This window comes from Lonchura striata, chromosome 6 (assembly GCF_050655825.1).
Source record: "Lonchura striata isolate lonStrDom1 chromosome 6, ASM5065582v1, whole genome shotgun sequence".
NCBI classification, from domain to species: Eukaryota; Metazoa; Chordata; class Aves; order Passeriformes; family Estrildidae; genus Lonchura; species Lonchura striata.
In genome coordinates this window covers 14537144-14554671 of record NC_140708.1, presented here as the reverse complement: position 1 = coordinate 14554671, position 17528 = coordinate 14537144, and the positions used below count along the sequence as shown (strand labels likewise).

Below are 17528 nucleotides of genomic sequence, written 5' to 3'. Positions count from 1 at the left end.
TCTACCATCCTGGGGTGACTTGGATGGGTTTTTCCCAGTGTTCCTCCAATTCCTGACTTTTGTGGTGGCAGTATTCTGCAGAGCCAGGCCAAGCGTGCTGTCTAGGTCAGGGTGGTTCAAGGAACACCTCATCTTCAGTGCACATCAATTCTGCACCTATCAACCAAGTTCCACAAATAAGTACCACTGGGGCATATGTGTATGTTACATATGGGGGATATGATACATGTATATATTTCAGAGCACTTTGTTTTTAAAGCTTTGACAGAAAGCTTCAGCTGGAACGAAAACCACTTGGAAATGAACACAGGAGGTAGTAGAGAGCACCACAGTTCATCCAGTCAGGTTTTGTGTCCTTCCTTGTGCTCCAGAGTACTTTTGCTGAAGAATATGCCAGATGAGTTCAGAAAACACTGATTCCAGAGTGAATAAAATGTTAAAGATGTTTTAGTATTCTAAAGATGTCTTCAAATATGTGCTTAAGTTTGCCACCTGCATATACAAAGAAGACATACTTGATTGGAAGACTAATTTTTATGGGGCAAAAAATTAATCAAAGACAATGGGATAAATCACTCTGCTGGCTGCATAAGCCAGGAAGACTGATTTCCTTCTCAAGCAACAAGAGAACAATGATTAATCTACTGGGCTGTGGTTTTGTTTGTTCAAAGCAATAAACCAGCTTTATAATAAGCCTCCATGTAAACCACTCCTGCATTTTTTTGGTGGGATGGTTGTTTGGGCTTTTTTATTAGATCAACATAGCCACACCACTATGCCACACCACTATGACCCGTATTTTTAGGCAAACTAGAGAAATTAATTTAACGAAGATAATTTAAAATACAGCTATTGGTTGGCTCAGTGGATTTAGAAGAATTTCCAAACATGAAAAAAACCCTGAAGCTGACCATAGGCACTGGAAGAGTTGTCTATAAGAGCTTCAGCTTCCCTCAGAGCAGACTGACTCGACTAATGTGCCTGATGGCCAGGCAGAAACAGGCACAGAAATGTGTGCTCACTCCAGGATACAGATAGATGTAATGTCAACCTGACACTCATGTTTAAACATAAAGCTCTGCATCTTAGTGCCTTCATGGAATTATTTTGTTACTGATCTGCTGCTTTATGAATGTCAGTATCTTATAGTACATTTTAAAACTAAACTCTCCTAATGTTTTTTTTTTTTCTTTTCCATTAATAAGACAATCTCTTTACTGTACTCCAAATTCAAGTGCCGCTTGTACTGTATATAAACAATTTTACTTTCTATGGATCCAGCAATGCCTGAATTCTTCAGAAAATATTCACATCAAGCCAGAGTCTGAAGCCCAATGAGCTCTCCTCATGAAGCACTCAGGAGGTGGTCAGCCCAACAGCAGTGGTCCTTTCCCAGCTCCAATTCACAGCTGATACTGATCTAGTGCACTACCATCAGTGAGAAAGACCAAAGTGCTGTTCTGGGGAAAGGTGAAGATAAAACTGCAGAAGGATTTAAGGAAATAATAGAATTAAATCGGATCCTTTCTGAATTTAGTGATACTTCTGCTATTTATTTAACAGCTTGTGATTCAGTTTGCTAACTACTCAGTTTGCTTTTTGGTGTGCCCACAAAACATCCATTTGTGCTGTTTACACATTTCACTGGATAAAGCTGTTTCACCTCTTAGGTACTGATGCAAGCTCATCAGGAACATATTCTATACAGTGCTCAAACTCGCCCATTTATAAGGGAGAACATTTTGGTATTCATTACTGGCAGGCAGCAGAATTTATTTTCACACAAAACTCCCCAATTTTTTTTCCCCAAATTCTTTCTTTAGGACACAACACCACCCTGTGGTCGTTGCACGAAGCAACAGCGAGAGAAAAAGCAGCTCATTGAAACACGGACAGGTGCAAACACTTACCCACAATTTTCCTCATGTCCTCCTGCAAACGCTAACATGAAATCCCAGTTTTAAATCCAGTCACGAACACTGCAACCACTGAAGACATTCCATTTCAAAATAGCCACAACCATAGGAAAAAGGTTTACTCTGCCAAGATACTACTTTAAGGAGACCAAATCTTTATGCAGTCTAATTTCCTGGTATTATGTGTTACAGACAGAAAGGTTAGAAACTACATTGTTGATCTTTCCATTGCATTTTCCAGAACTACACTGCAAGAATTTAACACTTGATTGTATAGGAAAAACAAATCAAAGTTTATAATTATAATATATTGGTAACAGTTTTTATGGTATTCAGCTATCAAAACTTTCTAGCTACTGTAAAAATATGTATTTAAATCTAAAATTATTCCTGATTAAATGCAAAAAGAGAACAGAAACTGATCTTACTTCTTTCTCCTTGTAAACTAAGGGTGAACTCTATGGAGAGTAGAAGCCAATACATTTCTGCAATGAGAAAATTCTGACACTTTCTTCATAGTACTCACAGGTGAGATAGCCCCTTGACTGGTGTTCATTTGCTTGAATCATAAAAAACAGAGTAGGTCTAGCAGGAATACAGAAGCACCTGCATATTTTTTCAACAAGCAGTATATACACATATTAAACTCAAATCTCTTAATTTGGACATTATTACACAAAAAGAATGTTGTACACAGAGGGAACAAAAAGCAACTACAAAATTCCCCATCCCTTTATTTTTCCTCCTAGTAAGCTTGAGGCAAATTCATATGGATAAAACCAACATGTAGCGAACTTGCATATGTTCAAATAAAAGTATCATTTGATTTTAACTTACTTTTGGCCTTGCTGTAACACAGGGATAAAAACCAGGAGAAGGAAACTGTTTTTTACTGTTGCACCCAAATTTAAATTTCGTGCAAAGAATAAAGAGCTTGAACTTAGAAAGCACCAAATAATTTTCAATATCATTGAACAATAAATGCAGTAATTAACAACTTATTCAGAGACTGTGGGGGGAAAAAAACAAACAAGGTATGAAAAAGTAGGGAGTTATTTAGTTACAGTATTAGGATTTCCAAGTCATTACATTTTTAAGGCAAAATCTTATAGTAACAAAACACATAACTAACGTGTACTAAAATAAGGTTATTTACTTAAAAATGATACATTGGACATAATCTGTGTACAGAACAAGCAATTCATGGTAAACTCAATAAGGCACCTTCTAAAGCAGATGCTGTACAAAATACATTGGTGTGTTACATTTTTAAAGTAGTATTCTACACTTCTGGCATATAACACACACAAGAGTGTGACCATTTCTCTTGTTCCACTCTTCTTTCATATTTTATTTACATCTTCTCTAGGTTAACTACAATGTTATTTATTCTTCTTGTATACAATATAGTACATTTCATTTTGGGCATGTCATGTCAGAGCACAAATGTCACTACATGATGTGGGCTTCTATAACTGCATTAAACAGTAAAATATCACAAAGCAACAATTACATTAGATTTGTTGAAAACCCAGAAGTAATGTGCCCTCTACTTCTGCTGTACAACCAGGGCTGAGCACCACGGTTCCATAAGGACTGTACTGTGCAATGCTGCCAGCTGCTTTTAGACATCACCCCTGCTTGGAATCAAGACTGTGGGCACAGGATAAAGACTTAACTCAGAGGCACTGTCCGGAGAGGGAGCAAAGGCTAAATCATTCTAATATTTCACAGAAGATGAGCATGTAACTTCCCTTTAAAAATATCTGCAATAGCAAAAGAATGTTTATTAACTTTTTATCTCTGCTCTTCAAACACTTTAAAACCATTAAAATACAGTCTGTTAAGAGATGATGAAACGTATCCAAATTATTTGTTTTATAAACACATTCAAATGGTCATTTAGATCAAGATCTAAAATTTTATTCTAGACTACTATGAAGGTAACTTAAAATATTAGACCTCAAAAAAGGCTAATTAAGAAAATAATTCAGAAGTGATGGGTAAGCCTAATTTTCTCTGTAGGAATACTGCATTTCTGGTGGAATTTACAAGTTAACCAGGAACACAAAAATTTTCCTTTTAGTTGCTATAACAATAAGAATGAAGTGACTCCAATTATTTCCATCTAAAATCACATGGAACAGGTTCAATAAACACAAAAATCCCTCCATATGAGTGTTTAAGAACTTCCAAGGCACAGTCTTGATACTCTCCAAGGTATTTTCCACACAGTTGATTTTTGTATTAAAAAAAAAACCAACAAATGGATTTGTCAGTTTTGGAGGATATTTTTTTGAATGACAAATGCTTAAAATTTTGACCACCAAAAATGAGATTAATCACAGTCCAATAGAAGAATCTTGTTACTGTCTCTGACCTTAAAGGCTTCTGAACTGAACAGGACTGCACGAAGCAACAACTTACCTTTGGAGTAAGGTAATTAATTATGCTTAGTTAAGTAAAAATAATAGGCTGGCTTAAGAACACATTCTTTTTCCGCCAAATGATTAAGTATAGACAACCTTTAGCTTTAATGTTGAGTATCCGAATCAAGGAAGCTGCTGTTCAGCACAGCAAGAATTACACATGCACTATACATGAGCATGAACAGAGTAAGTGAAGTGCTGATAAATGAGGTTTAAGGCAAAAAAGATTTTTTCCCCCTCTCAAAAAATCACTATAGCAGTTTGCTCCCTCTATGTTAAAATAAACTTGTAAATCAATTTAGGTCCTAAGGTGTCTAATCATCCTATTGCTGCTTTGCAAACACCAAAACGCTGGAAAAGAAAATAAGTGAAAATTTACAAATTATTGAAATTCATACTTCCAGAAGGGGCTTCCCAAAGAGCTGGGAAAAATAAACAAGCAAAAAAAAAAAAAAATCACAAAACATGTTTAAAGCAAATGATGATGTGGCAAATTCTAAAAGAAATGACACAATATTCTACATAGGACTGGGTTAATTTAGACAGATCTCCATTCTCTGAATGTTTAAGCTAGCAGGGTACCTACATAAACATTTTTTCCTTCTTATTGATAAAAATTCTAGAGAAGGAAAAAAAAAAGCTTATCCCTTACTTTTTTTTTGCTTATAACAAAAATTTTCCAACTACCTGTGCAAAAATTATGTGCGAAGACATGATTAACAATTTGAAAATCATATTTCTTGGCAATGGACGGAGATAATTTTTTTTAAAAGCCCTTTCTCATGAGGATTGTGGCACAATGTCATAAATCTCTTGCTGTTTTCAAATAAGTTAAAGTTGACATACCTATGAACTTCTCAGCCAGAATACATATTAATACTTAAAGGCATTACTAAACAAAAGTAATGACTTTATTTTTTAAAAAAAGTCCCTTGAAATAGCTAGTTTTCTATAAAATATGTAGAACTGTTAAATAAAGTCTGTACATCACAATAGAAAATAAAAATACTGCAATCTTTTGCCTGACCATTTACATTATGCGAACTACAGGATTAAAACAAAAAGGTAACATGCTAAAAGGCTGTAATTGTTCACAAATCACATTACTTCTGTGTTACATTGCTTTGTATCAGTTGTATTTTCAAGGGAAATTTAAACATATCAAAACAATCTCTACGTAAATATTTTAAGACAAGAAATTATCCATCATAAATCAATCTGAAGTTTTAACAATTCCATCAATTCTGGTATTATTCTTAACTTTTTTCTTCAAATCTCAACTATGGCGCATGTGTGTGCATATATCTAATTGTACAGATGTACCTAGGACTAGGTATTTATTGTTTGGATTTTTTTTTAACTAAAGCACTGTCACGGTTTGACAAGCACACTGTATAAATAACTTCCCTTTTTAAAGTTATCTAGAACAAGATTTACAGTACAAAATTATAGGCACTTAAATTATCGAATAGATTCAATGGTTCCAATACTGCGTGTTCAATCATCAGACAATTCATGCTTTGAACTTGAGTTATGGTACTATTTTCTAACTTGCAAGTAGAAGTGGCAAAAGAGTTATAAATCTGGGTTCTGGCTTCTACACACCTTGTGTAGGTCAGTGGTGAAAATGGGGGAACTTCAGTTTCTCGTGCAGGTTGAACGTTGGCACAATAAAGCCAAGTTTTACAATTGTGCTAACTTATTGTATCTTCGTGATTTAATTTCAATGTCATTCCTCCCAAACTTAACTAGAACTTACAATACCCACTGATTTAACTTGTCTCAAATCTTCACTTCCACTAAGTTACCCACAGATGTAGCCTCCTGTGTCTACATCAGAGCAACCCAGCTCCAAATCTTCTGCACACTGTGGATCTGATCTTCAACAGTTCATGTACTCACTTCTCCTGGTCTTGACCCTTTACTGCATTCTCTGATCTTCAGGGCACTGAGAGCTTCCTGCCTTTTTTGTGTCTGTAGACCAGACTTGTTCTCAAGCCTTTTAAAATGGATCTTCTGCCTAGTTTTGTCAAATGATGAAAGAGTGCATGGCTACACCTGACAAATCCCTTCCTTTGTGGGAAGAAATTCAGAGCCTGACAGACACCTATCAGAGAGTCCCAATACAGCAGGAAGGCAAAACACATCACCATCAGTCTTTCTGCTAAGATGTAGAGAAAATATTCTATGGCAAAAACGCTGGTTGCATGTGGCACTGTGAAAAAATATGACAAATATCAGGGATCCAATTATGAAGCTCTCTCTAGACTGCAAGTGAGATGACCAAAGCAGCCTACATCTCTAGAAAAGACTGTTTCAAGCTCCTTACAGATTTAGGCAGGCATTTCTTAATTAATTAATGGTTCACATTTTTACAGTTCTCCTTGTGATCAAATAAAAAACAGAAAAAAAACTTAAAACTGAGATTTCTGAAGATAACTTAATGGCAAAAGATTCAGTAGCAAATCTCTGATTGTGGAGCTATAAAATGCATGGAGTCCTGACCATAAAACTTTGTTCATTTAAATGGTTTCTCATATATTCCAAATGACAGCAAAATAATCCTGGCACACACATAAAGGCATAAAGAACTGTTAAACTGAGTAGTATCACAAACAGATTAATAACCTACAGGCTGTTTCACCAAAACTTGGTATGGATTGACTAGGTTTTATCAGGTAGAAGGCAAAAAAAAAAAAAAGCTTATATTCTCCATCTCTGTTGAATCCATATAGCTTGTTAGGCTTTCACAGAAAGCACTGTAATCTGAACATTCAATTCAGTAACCAGAGTTTTACAGGAGACTCACTAAGTATGATTGAAGTCTCAATGCAGCTCAAACCAAAACAAAATGTGTATTTTCTCAAGGCTGTCCATATGTGTAGCACGTAGTGTATAGAGGCTCTCAGTATCATGGTCTATGAAGTACTGAAAGATTTCATTAGCAGCCTGTAGAAGTGTGCTGAGAAAATATACTGAATCTCAGTTATTTCCTCTTCTTTATTTTTATCTTCCTCACTCATGTTTGAGTGAAAAGATCTAGGGAGTCCAGCTTTGCTCTCCAAAGTCAATTTCCTATGTCAAATCTTTACATCTTGTGATTCCACCATCTTGGCAAGTGTCTTCTTGATCCTCAAGGCAGTGAGCCTCGAGGCAGGATTATGAGCCCAGCACTCAGACATCAACTTCAATATTGCTCTTAAACACTGCAGAAGGAAAAACAAATGCATGCTTGAAACAATCACTACACCCACAGTTAGAATTCTGGTTCACTGTCAAGCTCAAATTATAGAACTTTCAAGTTCAAAAATATGCAACTTCCAAATTTTCTGCAAAATTGTTGGTAGAAAACTATTATAAAGAGATCTGCTGAAGGAAAAAAACCCAAAACACCCCAAACCCCACATCCACATGCCAATCCTTCTTATCCCACCCCATCACTGCCTAGTATTACAGTAGCTGCAACTAATGGAAGTGTTGATTTAGCCTCTCAATTATACATGACCAGAACTTCTCTGTAAAACTCGAGAACAGTGGTACAAATATGGCAGCAATAAACAGACATATCTCCACATATATGGCTGCAAAACCATAGAGAATTCTTTCAGGGAAAATGAACACGTGGCAACAGTTCTTTCAGCAGTCAAAAAAAAGAGAGAAAACTGGTAATTCATAGAAGTCAAGGACTTGGGGAAGAATGGATATGGCATATTTAATTTGCTATGTGAAATAGTTATGTTTTATTTACTGTGTTCAAGCTGTGGCCCTTTAGAAACACATATAAGTGAGAGTATTTTAGTTATATCACAGATTGTCCTGTGATGTAACAGTAAAAAAGGAAAAAAATGGAGGAAATCCACAAAGGAACTGCTTTATCTTTCATGAAACGTCTTATGCCACAAACCAATAAACTATATCTATTAAGACTAATAAAATTAATTTAAAAATTATTTAAGTTTTAGCTCCAATTAAACTCTGAATATATTCTACTATCTAAAATACACAAATACACAATCTCAAGTAGAGCAGTATTCATATACTTGCATGCTGCTTAAGGGTATCTTCTCCTCAGATCACTGAAAAGATACATTAAAAAAATACAATATTTTGAATTTATCTCAAGCATGTCTTTCTCCTATTATTGCTGTGAGGTTTTCAAAGCATCAGAATGTGTGAATGCAGTTCTACTTTACCACATTTTAGTATTTATTAAACTAAAATACCACCCCATATTAAGGAACAATCTGAAGCAGCTTTGCCTCTGAGCACACTCACTTCATCGCTGTTCCATCTGTTTGACACCACGGGGCGCAGGCGTTTGACACACACCACTTCTCTCATGTCCTCATAGGATGGATCATTTGGCACCATGTCATAATATGGCAACTGGTACTCTTCAACAATACCTGGAGATAATTGGGAAAGATTAGGAACGATTAAAATAAATAAATCTACATATCTACTCTTGGATTTCCTTAGCCAGGAACAAAAATTAACTTTCTGACAAGTTAAACTCACCACACTGAGTTTTACTGTGGTAAAAATCTGCAAATTTCACTACAACAATAATTTACCATAAAAGCTCCAATATTATGATTATTAACTTTAGTAGCTATGATGAGTCCTTGTAGTGCCTTTGATCTTGATACCAAATGCTAGCTTTGGCTTTTTCTAATCTACTACATGCTACAAAGAAGCAGAGAGAAATATAAGATGGAAGAAGAATACAGGTGAAGATGCATAAGGATACAAAAGAAGAGTAAAAGAAAAGCAAGGATGAGTCATAAAAGTATTTGTCAGACTATTACTACAGCTTTTAAAGAATACAAGCCTAATGACACAGCAAGCTAATTATATTATTTCCTGGTGAAGCATTGCTAGAGTGAGGGAAGGGCCTGGTAGATTTTATACAGAATATTTAAATGTTTACCTCCTGTGACACAGCGCCGAGCCATTTCCCAGATGATCAGCCCAAAACTGTAGATGTCAGCCATGATGTATGGCTGGAAATGGTTTTTATTCAGGCTTTCATCCAGGACTTCTGGAGCCATGTAACGTTTGGTTCCCACTCTGGTGTTCAAGGGAACGTCAACTTCGTTTGTGTCACTATATGAAAACATTAGCAAATTACTGAATTGTGGACTATTACAAGATGTGAATTCCTGTATGGCACAACCACTAAAAAGACAAGTTTCTGTCTCCATAGAACTTAAACAAATAAAAGTATTTAATAATACTATTAAAATATCACATCTTCAATTAAGTTTCAACTGCTGATATGCTGTTTAAATTTTCTATGAAATAATTGACATGACTGCAATTACTATGAAAGGCTTGTTTTAAATTAAAAAAAAAAAAATCAGTCTCCATTTCCTCTGAAATGATCATTATCATGATGTATACCAGCATTCAAGAACTACATTTTACTACATCTGCCTTTTTAAACTGAGTATCTGGTGCATTAAATAAAAAAATGACATGCAAGTTTTCCAAAGACAGAGGATTTGTTACCTGTTGAACTTGACTGCAAGACCCAAGTCCGCAATGCAGCAGGTCCCGTTTTTCTTTATCAAGATGTTTTTACTCTTCAGGTCCCTGTGTGCAATTGCAGGCTTGCCTTGTGTCCCATAGATTTCTGTGTGCAGGTGGCACAGGCCACATGCAGCAGAATAGGCCAGTTTGAGCAGAGCCCTGTTGTCCAGAGTAGTGCACTTCAGAAAATCATACAATGATCCGTTTTCATGATAATCCGTGATCAAGTAAAGCTGTGTCCAGGAGCCAGTGCCTTTAATATCTGCTGCTATGAAACCTATGAAATGTACAAACCAAATTACTATTTATTTGTACAAAAATTTTTTGTGTAGTAGATTTAGTGATAATTCGTAAAGCTCCATATTCTTGCACTGTAGTATAAAATACATGTTGCCCTTATGAAAACTAACCATGTAGAACCTCTGACTCCAACTGTGAGGTTACCAGTCCAGCTTTCCAGCAAAGAGACTGCAGACATGCTTCTAACCAAAAGCAACACAACCCTTTCAGTAGCATTTAATTAGTGCACATTAAGGGAATAACCCAGCTAATAACTACACTGCCTTAGACCCCTCACACCACCCAGTAGGAGCTCCTCCTCCTCCACCCTCCAGCAGCCAAGGTTCTGCTGCCTTACCGAGGATGTTTTCATGTCGCATGAGAACAGTTTGGTAAATCTCTGTTTCTCTGAACCAGCTGGCTTCTTCTGTGGTGAAAAACACTTTGACTGCCACTTTTTCACCCCTCCATTTGCCCATCCACACTTCACCATATCGCCCTTTTCCAACTTGCCTCACCATCTGAATTTGTTTGGCAATAGTGCGCTGAACCTAAGGAAGACAAAAAAAAAAAAAAAAGAAAGAAAGAAAGAAGAGGGCATAAGATGGAGGAAGGAAACACACCAGTTAACCAAAAGTAGCAGGCCAGGCTGCTTGTCAAACTTGGATTACTTTAAAGTTTTATACCACTGTAAAATTTTTCCATGAAATTTTTTAGATTCCAATTTTGGATTCATTATTGCTGCCTCCAAGGTATTAAAAAAAAACCCAAAAGATTTAAGTCAACTCAACTTCTAACTGAAGGGTATGTTCTCTTGCATTTTATTTCTGATTTACAAATAGTCATCTGTCTCACTGGCTAATTTTTATGCAAGTATTATATAGGATGGTGAATGAACAAAATTTTGAATCATTATCACAAAACAGTTTATATTGGAAAGGACCCTAAAGATCATCTACTTCCAACCCCTCTGTCATGGGTGGGGACACCTTCCACTAGAACAGGTTGCTCCAAGCCCCATGCAAACTGGACTTGAACACTGTCAGGGATGGAGCATCCACAGCTTCTGTGGCAACCTGTGCCAGTGCCTCAACATCCTCAGTGAAGAATTTCTAATAGCCCATCTAAACCTACTCTCAGTTTAAAGCCATTTCCCCTTGTCCTATGTCTACATGCCCTTGTAAGAAGTCCCTCTCTGGGCTTTTCTGTTTTAATGGTCAGTGAATACTAAGAAAGTAAAATCTCTGAGTTCACTCAGTTTGATACTTACATTAGCCATGACTTGTATTTTTAACTTAATAGCTGTTTTCTTTGAATTCTGCTGATGCCAACAGATTTTTTAATGTATCTGATTTTTGACATTTCATTTTCATTAACTATGTTAAGATAGGCTTTAAACATGTTCAGTTTGTACTTCATCGTGATGGCATATAAAATTATTAGTATTTTTTATGAACAGACTGCTTTGTTCTAGGCATTAGATCCAAACCAAGCTTTGTTTGTGATGGAGAGAAATTCAATGAAGAAAAATCTCAAGTTTATGACTTACCAGCAGTGGTAATCCTGATCCACTCCCAGAACTCTGTGACTGGTCAATAAGGTCTTTTAATGACTCCCCAGCTGGAATAAATGCTTCATCTTGTTCCAGGTCACGATTATAACAGTGCCTCTTTGCCATTGACTTACAGTAGTGCCTGCAAAAGTAACAGAAGTTAAGCTGAACTCCAAAACACTTAAAATATGTAATAAACTGTTCTAGGAAAGGAGTTATTTAAACAAACACACTTTCTCAAAAGAAAAAAACAAGAATGATGTTACTGTATTTTTTCTTTTCCTGAAATGTAACTTATATAGCTTTTTAATGTTAAGAAGCTGTTGTAATGCATGTACAGGTTTGTCAGCTGATTATCAGTGAGGTAGAAACCCACCCTTTTTAATACTCAGCTCTCAGCCAGAGTTATCAGCACAACATTGCTGATTTTGGTTAAATGAACAGACAAAACCTTGAACCACAGCAGCTGAGGCTGACACAAGCCTTGGAAACTGCTGGAACAGTGATCACCTCCAGCACAGGGCTGGGGCTAACAGAAGCACCTGAATGAATTGCCATAGCTCAGCTGGACATTTACTTAGTTTTGAAACTCAGCAGAAAATCTCAGAAGCAGATGAAATTTAACTATTGAAAGTGACTGAAGACCCAAAAACATAAAAAGGATGAAGATATTCCTGTTTACCAGCTGCCATAGCATCGAAATTATGTGTAGCTTGCAAAACTGTAAATACTTTGTAGCCAGAGGAAAGGACCAAACTCACATAAATTCTCTGCTATGAACATTTCATTCTGCTACCCACAGAAATGTGAAATTAAGTTCCAACTGTTTCCAATCTACATATGATTAACTGAGTACATTAGCAAAATAACTGTTCTGTTTACACTGATTTGCAAAATTAAAAATGTCGCCAATAAAGAAAGTGCTTTCTTACTTGTAACAAAAGCAGCTAAGTAAGATGACCATGACAATTATGCAGACTGCCATAGAAATCAACACTGCCATCCAACGAATACTGCCATCAAAAAGTCCATCTATTTGACAAAAAAAAAAAAAAAAAAGAAAAAATAGAAAGGAAAAAAAAGAGAGTTTCCAAAGTCTATTAATTAAACATATATTGTAAACAGCTTATTTAGGTATGGTTTTATATACTGTGTATCAAAGTAAACATTTATATCACAAAAGCAAAGATAAATTGATTTGGATGACAAAAAAAAAAATCAGCTTCATATTTTGGAGTTGTTGGTTTTGGTTGACTCTTACTAGTTTGTTAGAAATAGAAATTAAGGATTTAGAGCAGTAAAATTCTGAGAAGATATAAAGCAACAGTTAGACCAGTACAACTTGTCTAGCAATGAGTAAGTGCATGAAAACAAACTATTTTCTCTGGGAACAATCGAAAGAAGAGCATGAATTTGCAATAAAGAGTTGTTAACAAGGTCTGAATAGTTTTTTTCATGATGGCATTCATAATGGTAAAAGCACAACAGAGATTAAGAAAAACATTTTTAAAAGAGATCAGATTGTGAAAACAGAATAAAAACAGACCAGAAGATCACATGCAGGCAAGATATGAACACACTAAGAACAAGAATAAAAATGCCACAAGTGACTGATGAAGGAAAAGATGAACTTGAAAGTGGCAAAAAAGGAAAACTGAAAATAGAAAATGAAAAGTAGTAGAGATCTTCATATAAAAATTACTGAGTAAGTAAAAAGCTAGATTTGTGCAATACTATAATCACATTTTCGCCTTATTTCTACTGTTGACCAGGAAGAACAGAACCTACACAGAATTTCTTAGCAGTGTGAACATACAGGAGATGTTTACCTGTGCTATCAAGAGGTGGTAAAGTCGGTTGCAAATCCTGATTGCAGAAATCAGTGCGACAGCACTCAATCGTTCGGCGTAACTGCGCTTTAGGCGAGTCCTGTTGAAGGAGAATTCAGTGAACATTCTTATTCTAAGCTAATACAGGGACAGGAGATGCTACAGCTACAACATAGCACGGACAAAAGTGTAAGCTATTTTATTTAAAAGGCACTTCAACCACACCATTTAATGTATGAGATCACTCTGCAGTGGCCCATAGGCATCATCTAATCTTTGAGCCTACATTTGATCCTGCATTTTTTTATATTTCAGGAGATGTTTTTCACTTGTTGCACAGAAATAGATTGTTTCTACTTAAGTTACTATTTCATACATGGGAAAAGTCTTGAGCTTAATCAAAACCAGTTAATCATATGTTAAATGAATACTGCTCTTAAGACAAAAAATCCAAACCCCTTAGAAGTTTTTCTCTTATACTCATCATAGCAGCAGTATTTGATTTAGAAGCATCTTCAGATTGCCATATAAAAAAAGGGAGTGGCATAAAAAATGAAATAAAATATGGGACTGGTATAAATCTCATTTTTTCACCTTGCACTGGAAGTCTGAACCTTCATACTTCATGCAGCCAGAAGCAAGCGTGGGTTCTCCATGTTCATCCTCCTCAATGATAGCAAAGCAATGCCCATTAGTTCTGCAATATACATAGCACGTGTGCTTTACCAGCATGTTTTTCATTGAATATTCAGAATTAGTTCACCATGAACACATTAAGAATTCTAGAAAAATTCTTCAATATAGTGGTTACCATCCAGTTTCAGAATAAAAGACCTCCAGAGTATTCTCAAACAGAACACTGCAGGGATGCTTTCTCACAACACAGATACTAAGGAAAACAAATTTAGAAATAATTTTGTTTGCCAAAAATCTATTTACACTTATTCCAAGAAATGCAGATATGGAAAGCATAATGCCATAAGGTACCCTGCACATAGACACTGTGTGTTTTTAACTAATAGCCTCATTATCAGCCTAATGGCCTGTCAGCTGCTAGGTCAGACAAAAATTAGTAAGGTCTATACAGACTGCATACACTAGAGGGCAATAAAAAACCAATAAATACCAAGAGGCTTGAAAGACAAAATACTGGAACATTTTCTCAGTTCAAAATCGTTTCTAAGTTCTGCCTGTGTTTACATTTAAAAAGACAGCAGTGTTTATTCTACCTCCTTGGGCTCCACAGAAACTGCCAAGTGACACACTAAGAGACTGAAACCTATGTTGAAGTGAAGACTCAAAGTACAGGAGGCAAGTAATATGTTTTCAACTGTGTATATTAATTCTTAGGGAAGAAAACAGAAGGGCCTTGAACATGGAATTGCAAATGGAGAGGAAAAAAAAGAAAAACAAGGACATTTCAGGACATGAAAAAAAAGCCACCTTAAGCAAGCACATAACCTGTGCACAAGTCTGTTATGGTTCTTATACCTAGCAAAGATAAAACTTCCCTCCTGTCTCTACATGTCCACAGGCTTTTCTTTATTTTCCCCTGCCTTTCCCTCATATTCTGTAATTATTGAACATATAATAAGAATTCTCAGTAAATGGCTATGTTGTTTACACTACCTTTTTGACTACTAGGTGAAGAAATAAGCAAACAGGTGGTCATGTCAGAAGGCTTAGATTTGGGTCACTTAATACTCACCCAGCTCTAAAATACCACAGGGTTACTTAAAACCTCTGCCTTCAAAGCAGTTGCTAGGCTTAAAATGACCAGTTGCAAATTGTTCTAAGGTGTGGTGAAAACAGAGATGACCATGGCTTTTAGCACTCACAGAACATAATCAATTATAGTCAGATCACCTGAGAGAACCTTGCTCAGCTCCAGAGGTAGTTTACTTGCTCTCTCAAAATCCAAAATAATATTCTTCAAACAGCCTCTCTTATCTTGAATGCAACACTTACATGCATGTGTTGTTAATAGCATCATCTGGACAATGTCCTGAGCAGTAGCATTTAAGAAAAGGTAGGGTGTCCTCTGGAGCAAGTGTTACTCCATTTGCTTGTTTCTTTTGGTCAGAATTTGTCTTCATTCCTGTACCATGAAGCATGCTGTCTGGCTTTTGACCTGGACACAAAAAATACAGCAAAAAAAAGTTTGCATCTCCAGAGTTTCATAGGCAAAACATGACAACAATTATTATATTTATAAATGAAGTATAGAAGGCAATCTCCTCTCCCAAGATTATAGTAAAAATCTGAGTTGATAATTTTATTCTAGAAAAACTCAGCTGACATATTTTGTACCTTAACAGCAGATCTTCCAACCATGTATAATCAATAAAAACAGAAAGATATTTTCTCTTTTTGAGGTAGGGCAGGAAAGCAGTGGTTTAACTGGTTAGAATTCTCTGAAGAAAGCTTCTCTCATTCATGTGTTTAGAAAACCAAAATGCTGACGGCTTGATAACCACAACAAGAATAATTTTATGCATGACTGAACATACTTAATATGCAATTTTCTAATTTTCTGAAGTAATTTTTTATAGATTCACAGTCTCATGGAAGAGCAGTAATAACTCCAAAATCTCTTGGTTTTTTTGATCTCTGTATGCATTAGTACTTCAAAACACAGCTAAAGTAAATCTTGTTTGCAAATTAAATTTCAGTAAATGACACGAACATCCATCCAAATGAGCTTTCACAGAATAGAAACAGGGCTACATCATGTTCCAAGCAACCCTCAGTTTCTCAATAGTAGCAGATGTAAACATCATTTGTTCTTGATCATATTATTAAAGTGCTTTTGTGACTGTAGGCATTCAGAAGAAAACATCCATTTTCTTCTTAGTGAAGAACATGCAGAACAAAAATGAGGAACATTATCTGCCTCATTTGGAATATGCCACGTGATTACTAATGAGCTGAGAACATCTTTACCCATCTCCTTCAGCTTTATCATACACAATTTTACCAACAAGAAATCTCTTTCTGTTGACCGCCTTGGCTCTAAATCCTCAAGGTATGAACCAAATATAGATAGAAGAGCTGTGAACAAACATCATTTGCACTGACACAGATTACAGCAAGGCTTTGTGTGAAGCTCAGTGTTGGCAAGATAGGCCAGCAGCTTGTCAGCACCAGCAGAAGCTTTTACAAATGTAGTTATTAGTAAATAAAATGGAGGTCACAATAAAAATTTCAGTTTTCCAAGGAAAAGAAACCTGACCATGAAACTCAAGAGTGTCTTCGAACAGATTCTTGGGCCTCCTGTCAGACCTAGCAAACAGGAGCTGTAGAGTGATGAGAATATTAGTATCCTGTTGTACCTTGCTTGAAACATGTCCAGAAAAACTTGATTAAAACCTCTTGCAGATACAGCCCTCTGCATCACTCTACTGTAACAGCCACTGTGTCATTCAGACAAGTGTCAATTAAATATTTGTGAAATTTGATCCTACTGTACTGAAAATAGCAGACTTGGCAGATTTCCTCATCTGGTTAATACAGCACACCTAGTGCAGTGTCCAATGCAGCAAAGTAAAACTGTGCTTCTTCTGCATACAACTAAGAGAATATCCTGAGAAATACACCATTACCTAAACACTGAAATCACACAGCAGTGCTTTATTTAATATGTGGTCTTCAAAGAGTATTTCAGTAATGCCCAAGTTAAATAGTCCTGATCTGTACAGACTGTTCACAAAAAACAAGATCCAGTGCTAGAATAACAGTAGGTTATAGGTATTTCTGATTTAACCAAGAGGAATCCTGCACAACTGAAACAGCTCCTCCATCCACCCCAGTCTCTTTCTACATATTTCTTCCCAGCATAAACTGAAAGGTAATCTTAATACTTTGCTAGAGACATTACACAACATTCTGTATTCACATATAAGAGATGCTCACCTGCTCAGAGAACAGGTAATTCTATGTAATATTTAAACCAAAAGCCACTGCATATGCACAAATATTTTCTAATTTTGTT

At 36.0% G+C, this 17528-nt stretch overlaps 1 protein-coding gene across 1 annotated transcript in view; it reads right to left on the bottom strand.

Moving 5' to 3' along the window:
* Window positions 1-3051: 3051 nt before the first annotated feature.
* Window positions 3052-17528, bottom strand: part of BMPR1A (bone morphogenetic protein receptor type 1A) — a 72400-nt gene continuing 57923 nt past the window's right edge. The window contains exons 4-13 of the mRNA XM_021536184.4: window positions 15506-15668; window positions 14132-14234; window positions 13538-13637; window positions 12641-12740; window positions 11706-11850; window positions 10515-10707; window positions 9857-10154; window positions 9276-9451; window positions 8621-8751; window positions 3052-7551 (exon numbers count right to left, since the gene is read on the bottom strand). Of these exons, the coding sequence (XP_021391859.1) occupies window positions 7426-7551; window positions 8621-8751; window positions 9276-9451; window positions 9857-10154; window positions 10515-10707; window positions 11706-11850; window positions 12641-12740; window positions 13538-13637; window positions 14132-14234; window positions 15506-15668 (1535 nt within the window). The 3' untranslated portion in view covers window positions 3052-7425. The remainder of the gene's footprint in view (window positions 7552-8620; window positions 8752-9275; window positions 9452-9856; window positions 10155-10514; window positions 10708-11705; window positions 11851-12640; window positions 12741-13537; window positions 13638-14131; window positions 14235-15505; window positions 15669-17528) is intronic.